This window comes from Malus sylvestris, chromosome 17, assembly GCF_916048215.2.
Source record: "Malus sylvestris chromosome 17, drMalSylv7.2, whole genome shotgun sequence".
Classification (NCBI taxonomy): domain Eukaryota; kingdom Viridiplantae; phylum Streptophyta; class Magnoliopsida; order Rosales; family Rosaceae; genus Malus; species Malus sylvestris.
The window spans coordinates 4017170-4031115 of NC_062276.1; the positions used below are offsets into that span (position 1 = coordinate 4017170).

Genomic DNA, 13946 nt, shown 5'->3' on the forward strand with positions numbered 1-13946 from the left:
GAGAAAACGGAGGACTCTTTTAGCGGCCTGAAAGTGTTGATCACGCGGAGCATGCATGAATTGACATAACTGATTAACAGCAAAAGCAATGTCCGGTCTAGTCCAGGTGAGGTATTGAAGACCTCCAACAAGAGACCGATATTCAGTCGGATTGGAGAGAAGTGACCCACTGTGATCCAGTTTTTGAGAGCCAAGAGGTGTGCAGCAAGGCTTTGCACCCTCCATATTTGTCCGCTGTAGAAGATCAAGTAAATATTTCGTTTGATGAAGAAAGATCCCGTGGGAAGACCTCTGAACTTCCAACCCCAAAAAATAGTGTAAAGGACCAAGATCCTTCACCGGAAATCTGTCACTTAGCTGCTGAATAAACTGATGACAGAGAGTGGAGTTAGGCCCAGTGACAAGAATGTCATCCACATACACAAGAACTATAACCAACTGAGGACCAGGCAATACAAATAAAGATGCATCAGAGGAGGATTGGGTGAAACCAAGAGCATGTAATGCTTGAAACAGTTTATCAAACCAAGCGCGAGGCGCTTGTTTGAGGCCATACAACGATTTTCTGAGCTTGCATACATGATCTGGAAGGAGAGGATCAATGAAACCAGGGGGTTGTTGCATGTAAACAACCTCTTTTAAGTCACCATGAAGAAATGCGTTGCTAATATCTAATTGATTTAAGAACCAATTGTGTTGAACAGCAAGAGTAAGCAGAATTCGAATGGTAACCGGTTTAGCAACTGGACTAAAAGTTTCTTGGAAATCAATTCCCTCTTGCTGATGAAAGCCCTTGGCCACTAGCCGGGCTTTGTATCGATCAACAGTACCATCAGCCTTTGTTTTGACACGAAACACCCACTTGCAGCCGACGACATTTTGAGTGGAATGAGAAGGAACGAGAGACCAAGTCCCTGTAGATAGTAATGCATTATATTCATCCTGCATAGCAGCCCTCCAGTGAGCATACTTAGACGCTTGTAAATAGGTGCTTGGAACAAAATCAAGAGGAACTGGGAGTGGATGTTTAGTTGCTGCATAAGCCTTAGGTTTGTAAATTCCTGCCTTAGATCTAGTAATCATAGGATGAACATTAACAGAAATGGGAAGAGGGCGTGGCACAGGTGGTGATGCATCAGAACTTGCAGGCAGAGATGCAGGTGGTGAGACATTAGGATTTGCAGTTGGTGAGACAGCAGGACTGGCAGGCATAGAGGCAGGAGGAGAAGCACCTGGTGAAGAAAGAGACCTCGGGCTAGAGGAAGATGAAGTAGCAGCACCTGGATTAGCAGGTTGAGTAAACTTGCTAAAGTAAAGGTCCATGGAAGAAGAAGAAACTGGAGAAGCAGTGGCTGACCGAGAGTAATGAAGAGGCAGGGACTGAAAAGGATATGCGTCTTCATGAAAAATTACATGTCTAGAGATGTATACTCGGTTGTCAATAGGATCAAAACAGCGATAGCCTTTGTGTTGAAGACTGTAGCCCAAAAATATACAGCTCTTGCTCTTAGCATCCAGCTTACTATGCACATAAGGTTTGAGCCATGGGAAGCATTGACAGCCAAATACTCTGAGTTTGGAATAATCCGGCGGCTGAGTAAATAAAATTTCCCAAGGAGAGATTGGAAGACCAGAGATGGGCAGGCGATTGATGAGGTATATGGCAGTCGAGAAGGCTTCTACCCAAAACACATGAGGTACATGAGAAGCAACAAGTAAAGTACGAGCTGTTTCAACAAGATGGCGGTGATTCCTCTCGGCACATCCATTTTGTTCAGGAGTATGCGGACAGCTAAATTGATGAAGAATACCATGTGTGCGAAGAAAGGAAGCAAAAGAGTTACCAGTGAACTCACCCCCTGAATCTGAACGCAAAGTTTGTATTTTATTCCCAAGTAAATTTTCTACATAGTTTTTGAAGATAACAAATGTAGAAAATACATCAGACTTTGCTTTCAAAGGGAAAAACCAGCTATATTTACTAAAATCATCAACCAGAAGTAAGTAGTACTGGAAACCACTACTAGATTTAACAGAAGCAGGTCCCCACAAATCACAGTGCAACAGTTGAAGGCTGCGAGTTGAAGTTGAAGAAGCCACTCCAAAAGGAAGCTTGTGGTTCTTAGCTAGAGCACAGTCTGAACAGAAGAAGTCAACCGAAGATTTACCATGCACTGCAAGCTTATTAGTAGAGATGACCCTGCGAAATATGGAAGAAGATGGATGACCTAAGCGTTGATGCCACACTTGGACAGGAGCTTTAACACTGAGAAAGGCAGAGTGTAACGAAGGAGAAGAGGTACTGGAACTTTGCAGGGGATAGAAACCATCTCTAACCGGTCCCCGCAAAAGCATCCTCCCCGAAGTACGATCCTTGACAGTGGATCCATAAGGGTCAAGAGTTAATTCACAATCATTATCCTTAAGAAATTGATAAGCAGATAAAAGATTATGTGCCATGGAAGGAACATGAAGAACATTCTGCAGCTTAAAAGAATGATGAGGAGTATACAGAGAAGAGGAACCAACATTATGAATGGATAAACCTTTACCATTTCCAATATACACTTTGTCCTCTCCAGTGTAGGGAGTAGGAGAAGAGATGTTAGCAACATCATTGGTGATGTGAGATGTAGCTCCAGAATCAATTAACCAAGGCTGAGATGGTTTAGCAGAATGATGTACACACATGGCAGCAAGTTTAGCCGGAGGAATACGACCACAGATCTCGGGGTTCATGCGATCAAAGCAGTCAAGGGCCTCATGACTGGTAGATCCACAAATTTGACATTGAACTTTGAAGGTAGAAGAACCGGGATGATTGCGCGAGCCTTGATAAATCCGATTACCACGATTAGGATTGAAATTACCACGAGAATTGCGATTTCCTCGATTGGAAATGAATTGACTCCTGGGAGGCTTGCCACGATTGGAGTTGTACCGAGAGGCAGAGTGAAGTGGTAAAGACTGAGCAGCAAATGCCGAGGGAGTAGGAAGCAGAGGAGGCTGAGACTGCACAGAAAAAGCCTGAAATGGTTCAACCACAGATGCTGAAGCGACTGTCTTCCGTCGAGCCATAGAAAGCTCCTTGGTAAGTAAGAGACCGTGAAGTTCATCCAGAGACGTCGAAGACAAACGAAGCATTATAGAATCAATGAAGGACTCAAACTCATCAGGCAAACCATGTAAAGTAGCAGCAATTAGATCACGATCAGAGACGGAAGCACCTGCAGCATGTAAGGAATCTGCAATTTCCTTGATTTGCTGGAGATATCCCGAGATAGAATTGGAGCCTTTCTGTACCGATTGAAGGCGTGAGCGCAATTGATGAATATTAGCCTCCGAAACACCACCAAAACGCTGTTCAAGCTTCACCCAAAGCTCGCGAGAGGACGAAACGCCAACCGTGAACGGAATAATTTCTTCAGAAAGTGTGGAATTCAACCAGATCAGCAGATTTTGATCTTTTTCATACCATTCTTCAAAAGCTGGATTCAGTGAGCGATCAGCCAAGAGAGGCGGTGGACAGATCTCAGTGCCTTCAATCACACCGAGAAGTTTATAACGCCGGAAAATAGGAGCAAACAACGCTCGCCATGGAAGATAGTTGGAGCTTTTCAGTTTAATCGGCACCATACTACCAATGTTGTGAATCGTCAGAGAAGTGTACGAATTCAGAAAAGGAGGATTAGAAGAGAAATTAGGGTTTGGAGTCGGAGAAGATCCAATTGGGGACGAATCTGACGGAGAAGCCATGATCTCGAACAAGAATCAATCGACGAACAGAAGAGAAATCAGAGAAGAAAGAGTGAAGAATCAGAGTTGAAACACCAAGAATCGATCAAGAGAAGATCGATCGATGCGGAAGATGGATACGATGCTGTGAAGCAAAAAGGCGAGATACCATAAAGAGAAACAAATCTTCTTCTGTAAGATTGTTTTTCATTTACTGAATAAACAATTACATGGATGTACATATATATAGCCTTTTGGCTCTTTACATTTATACCCTTAGCTTCCTTAACTAAACTTGTACAATCCTAACTAACCACAACTAATAGCAAAACTAACTACATTTAGTTTTTCCAAACTATTTATCATTAACAGAAATGGATGATGTATCATCTGTCCTAATAATTTTCACTACTAACGATTAACGTTATAACATACCCACAACCATGAGCCATAAAAACTTACATGTGACACCAAACTGACAGCTCCCACATGTATAATTTGCGTAGAAATTTACAGATTGGACCAAACACATAACAATCATATATCAAACGCATACTGGTCATTTCAGCAATTAAAACTTAAAAATATCATTTCGGCCAATTTTCACACTGCATGGCCTCAAGTTTGGGCTTCATGATAAAGCCCATTTAAGAGGATTTTCTGCGTCTTATCTCCGCCACTGTCATTGTCGGTCGGCCTGGGCCGATTCTCTGCGTCTTATCTCCGCCACCATCGATTCAATTGCCACTGCATGCAAGTAAAAGACACAAACATTAACGAAATTCCCACTTCAGAGACCTCCCAGATCATCAGAAATGGCGGCCCTCGTCCTCAGGGTGGCGCAGGACGGCTCCGGCGACTTCCGGACGGTGCAGGAGGCCATAGACGCCGTCCCACTCTGCAATACCCGTCGCACCGTGATTCGCGTCGCTCGCGGCATCTACAGGCAGCCGGTGTACGTGCCCAAGACGAAGAACCTCATCACGCTCGCGGGTCTGGCTCCGGAGCTCACTGTGCTCACCTGGAACAACACCGCCACCAAAATCGAGCACCACCAGGTGAGGTACTACACTTTGTTAATGCTACCCAGTTGGGTTTTTGACACGTGGATGAAGGGTATTGTTTTGCTGACGCTGTGGGTTTTGGTAGGCTTCTCGGGTGATTGGGACTGGGACTTTCGGGTGTGGGAGTGCTATTGTGGAAGGAGAGGATTTTATTGTAGAGAACATTACTTTTGAGAACTCCGCTCCTGAGGTTAGCTTTGTTTATGTTTTCATCACTTAGTTTTTACTCGAAGTTTGCATCTTTTGATTGCTTTTTTGTATATTGAGCATGGTGAAACTTGTAGTTTGAAGTTGAAATTTTGAACTTGTTGGTTTGTGTTGGTTTGGTTTGGTTTGGTTTCGTTGTTTTCTATGGAGTGTTATGAATGTTGGAGTTACTGTTTTCGTTAGATGACGCAGGTTTTTGAAATCTTGTTTGGGAGTGAAGGAAAGTGAAATGATGTGATCGGAAGACTAGAAGATTTTTCCTTTTTGTTTTGATTAGGGAAAACCAGGTTTGGAATGTTCAGCCAACACAAAAATCTCATTTTCTGTACAAACTTCTGTACTTTTGGAAATGGATAGAAAATGTGAGAAATGAAGCTGTAAAAGTCCGTCCTTCTATTTTTTTTTTCGGTTTTACTGATAGCCAACTTCCTTGTCATTAGAGAAGTTGGGGAATGTTTAAACTTTGTTGTTAGAGGTTGGAAATGTACAAGGTTATGTCTTTTATGGTAATACAAAAGTCCTTTGAAGTTTCCTTCACTTTCACTCTTCCTTTCACTCTTTGAACTTCATTAACTCTCAACATTTGTGTTTAACTTTTTCTTCCAATTGTTTTGTTCGGTAGGGTTCAGGTCAAGCTGTGGCAATTAGAGTAACAGCTGATCGATGTGCCTTCTATAACTGCAGGTTCCTTGGATGGCAGGTATACCCATTGCCCCAATTAGTCTGTTCATTTTCTTAAATTTCTTGTTGGGTTCAAACTTTTACTGTTTTTACTGGGTAATCACGAGTATTTGAGGATAAATGAGAGCAGTTATCAGTCTAATTGGTGGGTTCCTTCGAATTTTAATGCAGGATACCCTGTACTTGCATTATGGAAAACAGTATCTGAAAGATTGTTATGTTGAAGGAAGTGTGGACTTCATTTTTGGCAATAGCACGGCGCTTCTGGAGCATTGTCATATCCACTGTAAGTCAGCAGGTTTCATAACTGCCCAAAGCAGGAAATCTTCCCAGGAGACAACGGGATATGTATTCTTAAGGTATGTTAGTTCGCTAACCTTTCGCCCATCTTGGTTGAAGTTGCTTGTGGCTTACACAAGCAATTGATTCATAACTATGTTTTGTTATATCTTTGCTTGGAGAAGTAACTATCTCGTAAAACGAAAACAGCGAATGGAAAAGAAAGAATAATGATACTTATGCTATAATATTTGAATGGCGGTGATACTCTCTTGACTCTTTAGACTTTCCGGTTTCCCTGTGTCTTTCTGATACAAGTTAGAGTTCCATACTTTCTAAGACAACATTTTATAACTTATCTGATTGACTCAAGATAGGATGATTGTGAATGATTAGAGGAGTTTGTCTACGTTTTGCTTTTCCATTGATTAATTTTCTAGAAGTCACTTGGTTGTGTTTTCGTGTACTTCATTGATGAACAATTGGTGAATTGTTTTCTTTTAATTAAAAAACCAACCCTGTTTTCTTGAATTGTTGCAGATGTGTAATCACTGGAAATGGAGGGACTTCATATGCATATCTGGGACGACCGTGGGGACCTTTTGGAAGAGTCGTTTTTGCGTATACATTTATGGATGGATGCATCAGACATGTAGGATGGAATAATTGGGGTAAAACAGAGAATGAACGAACTGCTTGCTTTTATGAATACAGGTATACATATTTAGTCCATTTGCATTGTACTTCTATTCTACAGTGCCTCCGTTCGGTAAATTTGGAATTGTTGTTGAATACCCAAATATGCGATAGAAAATTTAAGTAACTGAAGAAATTTTCACATTACAATACTATGGACATGGACTAGAATAACTTCGGAGGAACGTTGTATCTTTTCAAACCAAACTAGTTTATCTTTTAGATGGTTCATGTGGGGGTACCTAAAACTAAATTAAACAGAACTGACATGGGAAAGATGTTTGAATTACTTTAATCGGGTTCATCAGGCTTTTCCTTTTCTGAAGATTATATCCTCTCAGGTTGTGACTTAGTTTATCTGCTCTTGTGCATAGCAACTTCTTGAAATACTGATTATTGTTGTAAGTTTAACGTTTCTTTCGAGTGCGTGAATAGAGGCAGAGTTTGATAAGCTTGTATCATTGAATGCAAATTTCAGGTGTTTTGGACCGGGTAGTTGCCCATCAAAACGGGTGACATGGGCAAGAGAGCTGGTAGATGAGGAAGCAGACCAGTTCCTCCAGCATCGTTTCATTGATCCTGATCCAGGAAGGCCTTGGCTTGCTCAGAGAATGGCCCTAAGAATACCGTATTCTGCCTAGGAGTTAAAAACATGGGAATGATCCCAACAAAGATAGTCGAGTATATTGAAAACATTTTACGACGAAAGCATAAGATATGCAACATAGCTATTTCAAATCCTGTGTTCTCAAGGTGCAAGAGGCGTTACACGGTCACTTTTAGCGTTTAAGCTTCGTATCAGATGTAATTGCTTGTGCTGAAGAATTCGTTTGATTTGGCTTTTAGGTTTGTCCAGGATAATATAGATCAACTTGTTCTGTTATGTGTATTCATCTTTGGCCTGCAACATGGATGGTTAATGTGTGTACTTTTCTTGTGATGAAAAAACCCCTTTCCCTTTGGACCTTCGACCGATTTAACGCCAACTTGAAAGACGATACTTTACCTTTATCTTGCAGAGCTGTTACAACAGACGAATGTTGGATAACTGTTTTGGGGTGTCAATGACAGTATCATTGTTTTAAACGACACCATTTAACAGTCAGTTTTGGTGTCCATAGATACTTATGCGCAAGGTGATGCATGCTATGGCTAGGGAACATGAAGTCTTGTCCAAGCCCCCCACCATCACGAATCACCAATCAATAATAGTATCATCGTCTTAAACATCATTTAACAGTCAAATTTTGTCCACAAATACTTATGCACAAGGTGATGCATGCTATGGCTAGGTAACATGAAGTCTTGTCCAAGCCCCTCACAATCACCAATCAATAACAGTATCATCGTCTTAAACGACATCATTTAATAGTCAATTTTGGTCCATAGACACTTACGCACAAGGTGATGCATGCTATGGCTAGGGAACATGAAGTCTTGTCCAAAGCCCCTCACCATCACCAATCACCAATCAATAACAGTATCATCGTCTTAAATGACATCATTTAATAGTCAATTTGGTCATAGATACTTAGTCACAAGGTGATGCATGCTATGACTAAGGACACATAGAAGTCTTGTCCAAGCCCTTCACCATCACCAATCACACCACCACATACATCCTATTGGAGTAATATATTTTTGTACTTTGTAAGTTTTGGGCTGCCCTTTCTTGTTTTGGTGAAAGTGAACCACCTCCCAATCCATATCCATCAAATGCAACCACCTTCCCATCCACCCTCATCAAATGCACTTCCCCTATTGTACTCTAGACTTAATATTCTCTTTTTTGGTTTTGGTATAAACAGTCACACACTTGACATTTCAAATCTTTCAAGTCAGCTTCATGCGTAATGGTTTTCGCATGATCTTTTTCTTTTTCTGTATACGTTTAATTATATTTATAGATTTTCTTTTGATTTATTCATCTCAAAAACTATAAATAAACAAAAGTATTCAAAGAAAGAAAACACACATGCGGAAATCACTTCCCTACTTCATGTGCAAAAGATTAATCAAGTAGAGTGGTTCATTAATATTCTCATCTTCCTAATCAATCGAAATGGAAATGCTCGAAAATTCTTTGTGTAGGGTGCTTGTTTTCTCATTTAGAATGAACATAGTCATATTGTCACAAATGCATCAATAACATGTCGATACACTTTGTTGGCAACAACGATATGAAAAAACTTTCTTCATTAGAAAACAGGCATCCGTCCCATCGCCTGGACTAGGGTTCTAGTATCCCATTCCTAGGCACAACAAAACGTACTTAAAACTATGTTTGCAGAAGCAGTTGCATGTAGTAGAGCACCCAATGCGTTTCAGGCTGGAGAATTTGAAGGGTAAGCCGATCAGGAAGCAGGAGAGGATTTGCCACGCCGAAGCGGTGTTAAAATCAAAGAAGACGAAGCACAGGGAGCCTTTAACCTTCTACTTTAGATATACAATTGATGCTCCTTTCAATGAATCTCCTGCGGTACTCTCTCTCTCTCTCTCTCTCTCTCTCTCTCTGTGACACACGAACACAAGCACAATCAAACTCACAGAAACAAGCTCTTGCATAACTTGCAGGCTTCATCTTGGAGGACGAACACCGGGTTTTTAAAGCGGTTTTTCCGGACATAGCGAAAACCCAAATAATTAATGGGCTGCCTACTGTTCCATTTTCGTGGTTTAATATTACTCTAACATCCTAAACTTCTATGCAAATTTGAACTTCTGCTCAGTTCTTTGTCATCCTTTTATCAGTTGGGTGAAATTTAATTATTGACAAATCACGAGAAGAAAAGAATTTGCCTTGTAACCGGTTGTGTGTCCCCTTATGTCTATCTCCCCCATAATTAACGTGATATATGATCACATAGAGAGAGAGAGAGAGAGAGTACTCGCACTTGAAAATTACACGAGAAAATATCCTACCGGGATAGCTAGATCAGTGTCAAAATGAATGTGTTTGCAGGAAGAGTGGAGAATTCACATGCCGGCCATGCAAGTCTTGTTCCTGTCTGTCTACCTTGCATTATACGTCAAGTTGAGATGCAAATCCATGAGCTTGACATTGTAGCACACGATAATCCATAATGCACAAACACACACAAGCCTCTCCGTAACCGGGATCCCGCTCAACTATAGGTGGAATAGATACATATCAACGATGATATCAACAGTTATCCACTGTTGGTGCATAGTTCATGTTATACTGACAATAATACAATTATTGATACGTTGTCGATAAAGATCCCTCTCATCTACAGTTGAGCGAGATCCCACTTTAAAAAGGGCTACATATTATAACCAAAAAAAGTAGGTCTTTTTTTCTTTTTTTCTTTTTGTAGACAAGATGGGAAATCCTAGGCCCAGCTGAGTACGAGCCAAGTGACTTCAACCTCAGTATCAAAGGAACCTTATTTTCAGATAGACACACAAAGCTGGCTCCAAAACACATTTGATATAAACTTGAGCTTTATCGTCTCACCTCTCTTGGCTTGGGTTCCTGACAATGTCATGCGAAGCATTACAGAATCGGTGAGTTCTTCAAAATCCTGTTGTTATACACGTTTGATGGAATTGTGGGCAAGCATGTTCCGTAACCGAATCAATGTTTTCGATTGAAGCAGCTGATGGCGACGGTGATGGACGACGTGAAGTTGGATGCGGTGTTGCTAGCAGATTATGACAAGTTCAAAACAGAGAAGCTCAAGACTGAAGTCTAAAAAGCACTACAAAGACAGAGAGGTTGTCTTTTATTCGTTGTATTATTAAATGTCATGTGTCAAAGTTTCTTAAGATATAATAAAATTTGAAATTGTTCGTGAGAATGTGTCAACAGGAACTAGTTAAGAAGCGATATTAGGAGAGGCGAGAATTGAACTCAAGACCTCGATTTCATTGATTCATATCAAAATGATCTCGGTTTAATTGATTCATATACAAAATTATCCCAGATAACAATGCAAAAAAGGAGACAAAGATGGAGATGCAGGGGATCGAACCCTGTACCTCCCGCATGCAAAGCGGGCGCTCTACCATTTGAGCTACATCCCCAACTTGATATTCTTTGCTAGATAATAGCTTTAGATCCAAAAATATCACGTATGAAACTCCGCAAAGTACTTATATAAGATGATATTCTAAACTACTTTAATTTATGAGATATATATTCAAAACTTGATGCAAGATAGGACAATATTCTAGTCAACGGACCTAACTTATATACATGTGACAACTTTTAAATGAATAGAGTAGACATTTCTTTTTTTTGTTTCTCCTGCAATCTTCTCTTGTTTTTGTCCATTAGTTCTCCTCTAATTCATTCAATTTACCAGCTAGTAAAAATTATAAAATTGCGAATGAAAGTGAAAAAAATCAGCCTAAAGAGAGCTAAGTCGTCATTACCACTATATAATCTTCTTCTTCTTCTTCTATAGATAAAGGGAGAAGACAAAAACGGTGAATTTTTCATAATACCCAAATTACCCTTCTCTCGTAAGAATTAAAAAATCCACTCATAATGAGACTCTGGGTGGTTACGTTCATTATTTTTGATAACCAACGAAAGGGTTTCCTTCAAAATTCGCAAATAGGCCAAAAGAAATCTAACCGGTCACCAATTGCATTGTTTACATATCACCAGTAATCAGAGCAAGAACAAGATCCTTGCTTGAAGCAATGAAATCGATTCCGATCTCTGATCACAATCTCTCGGTTATACACATGGGAAACTATTTTCATAGCCGAATGACAGTCTACACATATACGCAGATTCTTGAAAACGTAAAGAGGCGAGCCAGATTTCGTGCTTATAAGCCCAAAACAGACTGCCAGCTTTTCGCTGTGGTGGAACAATGCCTGCTCTATCTCCTCCTGCTTATCTGCATCATCGTCTCCATTGTCAAAGCCGGAGAAAACTTGAGAATCGGTATTTGGGATGTAGCCTGCCAATCTCAATCTTTGTATCATCTCATCCAATTTCATGTAAATCTCCGTTGTTTTCGGGTGTGACTTATCTCCTGCGCTGAACTGATGAACTTGGCCACCAATATAAATTGAACTTATTCCGGGAAGCTTTCTTAAACCCCTATTCTTAAGATCCTGCCTCAGTAGGTTTGCCTTGTCCTGCTTTCCTCCCAAAGAATACATGTTTGAAAGCAGGAAGTGATAATCTGTGTTGTGGGGATCCAATTGAACCAGTTCTTGCAGCACGCGTTCACCAAGCTCTAGTTTTCCGTGGATTCTGCATGAACCGAGAAGGGAACCCAAAACAACCTCGTTCGGAGGCATTGGCATTTGCTTGATCAAGACTTGAGCCTCTTCCAAATGACCAGCCCTTCCTAGAAGATCAACCATACAGGCATAGTGTTCTATCTTTGGAGTTATGCCGTAAGATTCAAGATTGCGAAAGTAATGCCGGCCCTGATCAACAAGGCCCGAGTGGCTGCAAGCACTCAACAAAGCAACAAAGGTCAATTCGTCTGGCTTGGCTTCTTCGAGCATTTGAGGAAACATATTCAAAACAAGTTTACCCCTTCCATGCATTGCTAAACCACTGAGCAAAGCATTCCATGTCACCTCGTTCCTTCGATGCATTTGCTCAAAAACTTTTAACGCGGTGTCTACTCTACCACATTTTCCATACATATCAACCAATGATGTGCCAACCATGATGTCAATGTCATTCACCATAGTCTTTAAAGCATAAGCATGAAGCCAACTGCCCGTCACCCTATCTCCCGATTGTGCACATGCCGATAAAAACGAACAGAGGGTGACATAATTTAATCTCAAACCACAACCGAAAAGCATTTCTTCAAGAAGCGAAAAGGCTTCGCCGATAAGCCCAATACTCATATATCCAACAATCATAATCGTCCAAGCAACCTCATTTCTCTCAGGCATTTGGTCAAACACCACTCTCCCATTTCCCACGCCTTCGAATTTAACCACACCGTCCAAAATCACAGTCCACGATACTACACTCCGCTCCCCCGTTGCTTCGAACAGCCGTCTCGCCATACCCAATTGGCCACACTTGACATACATATCCATGGCCGCATTGCAGACCTTGACACTAGAATCCCAACCCACCTTCACCACGAACCCATGCCCTTGCTCCCCAACCTCAGCATTGCCCAGCCGAGCACACGCATTGAACAAGCAAGCCATGGCCACGTCGTCCACCTTCACGTCTTCTCTTCTCATTTCGACGAACAAACGAAGCCCAGATTGGAGCATTCCGTGGCGGGCAAAGCAGCCCATGAGGACGGTCCAGTCCACAGCGTCTTTGTGCGAGTGGGGAATTTCATCGAACAGCTTGCGGGCAGAGAATGGGCTGCCATGTGCAGCGCGGAAATGGAGGAGGGCATTGTGAAGGAATGAGTCTGGTGAGGCGGCGAGGCCACTGGTGACAACGGCGGCGTGGAGCTTCTTTCCGACGTCGACGGAGGATTGACGCGTGCATTCTCGTATAAGAGAACGGAGTTGGCGGGTGGGGAGCGATGTCAAGACAGTGTCGGTTGGCCATCTCATATGAGAGAGGCTGAGACTCGCAAATCTTATGTTTGGAATTTTGGACAAACAGGACACATAAGTTCACAACCAATTTATTCACGTTTCGTTTATACGGTAAAAAAAATGAACAGTTTCAATTATCACGTTTGTATGAAAAAATGATAGCACGTTTACAAGAAGATGACTTTCCTTCTTACTCATTTCCTTAAAAAAGAGGGGTAAGTAGTGACGGACCATCATTTTCCACTCTTTTGGTGCACAGATGAGGCAAGTTAGGAATTGCATTCCATCCGTAGTTTCCATCAAGCAGATTCTCGAAGTATCAAACTAGGACCTCTCATTTTTTCCTTTACACTATATTTGGATGAAGAAATTTAAGATTACTAAAGAAATTTAAAATGACGGTAATTGAAATAACGAGATTTTATTTTTTAGAATTTGTGAATTTTCTTGTTTGGTTAACCTAAAAGAACAATAGAATTAAATATGAGATTTGTTATTTTTAAACTCTCAATCATAGAAATTGAGAAATGACACTTATTTACATGAAATTTAAACTTGGGAATTGGAGGTCCCAAATTCCAAGTTTTTTTCAATGCAGAAATTCTAAATTTCTATGTTTATGAAGCCAAACAAAAAAATTGGAGCATGTCAATTTCTAAATTATGACTTTTATCTAAATTTCAAGTTTATTTTCTTCGTCCAAACATAATGTAGAGAGCTGCTTTTCGCACTTTTCCACCGGAAAGGTGGGAAGTATTGTCTATCTCAAAT

At 40.9% G+C, this 13946-nt stretch overlaps 2 protein-coding genes, 1 non-coding gene and 1 pseudogene across 3 annotated transcripts; 2 read left to right on the forward strand and 2 right to left on the reverse strand.

Annotated features, from left to right (window-relative positions):
• Nucleotides 1-4407: 4407 nt before the first annotated feature.
• On the forward strand, nt 4408-7628 carry LOC126610909 (pectinesterase 31-like). The gene is made up of 6 exons (XM_050279069.1): nt 4408-4793; nt 4885-4989; nt 5629-5706; nt 5859-6046; nt 6507-6680; nt 7141-7628. The coding sequence occupies exons 1-6, from the start codon at nt 4551-4553 to the stop codon at nt 7301-7303; spliced, it is 951 nt and encodes a 316-aa protein (XP_050135026.1). The 5' UTR covers nt 4408-4550; the 3' UTR covers nt 7304-7628.
• Nucleotides 7629-8644: 1016 nt separating this feature from the next.
• Nucleotides 8645-10378, forward strand: LOC126610473 (uncharacterized; annotated as a pseudogene).
• A 258-nt stretch (nt 10379-10636) lies between these two features.
• TRNAA-UGC (transfer RNA alanine (anticodon UGC)) lies at nt 10637-10709 on the reverse strand. Its single transcript has one exon. It is a non-coding gene; the product is annotated as a tRNA-Ala (tRNA).
• A 448-nt stretch (nt 10710-11157) lies between these two features.
• LOC126610900 (pentatricopeptide repeat-containing protein At5g15340, mitochondrial) lies at nt 11158-13356 on the reverse strand. The gene has a single exon (XM_050279055.1). The coding sequence runs from the start codon at nt 13188-13190 to the stop codon at nt 11292-11294; it is 1899 nt and encodes a 632-aa protein (XP_050135012.1). The 5' UTR covers nt 13191-13356; the 3' UTR covers nt 11158-11291.
• Between the last annotated feature and the right edge of the window lie 590 nt (nt 13357-13946).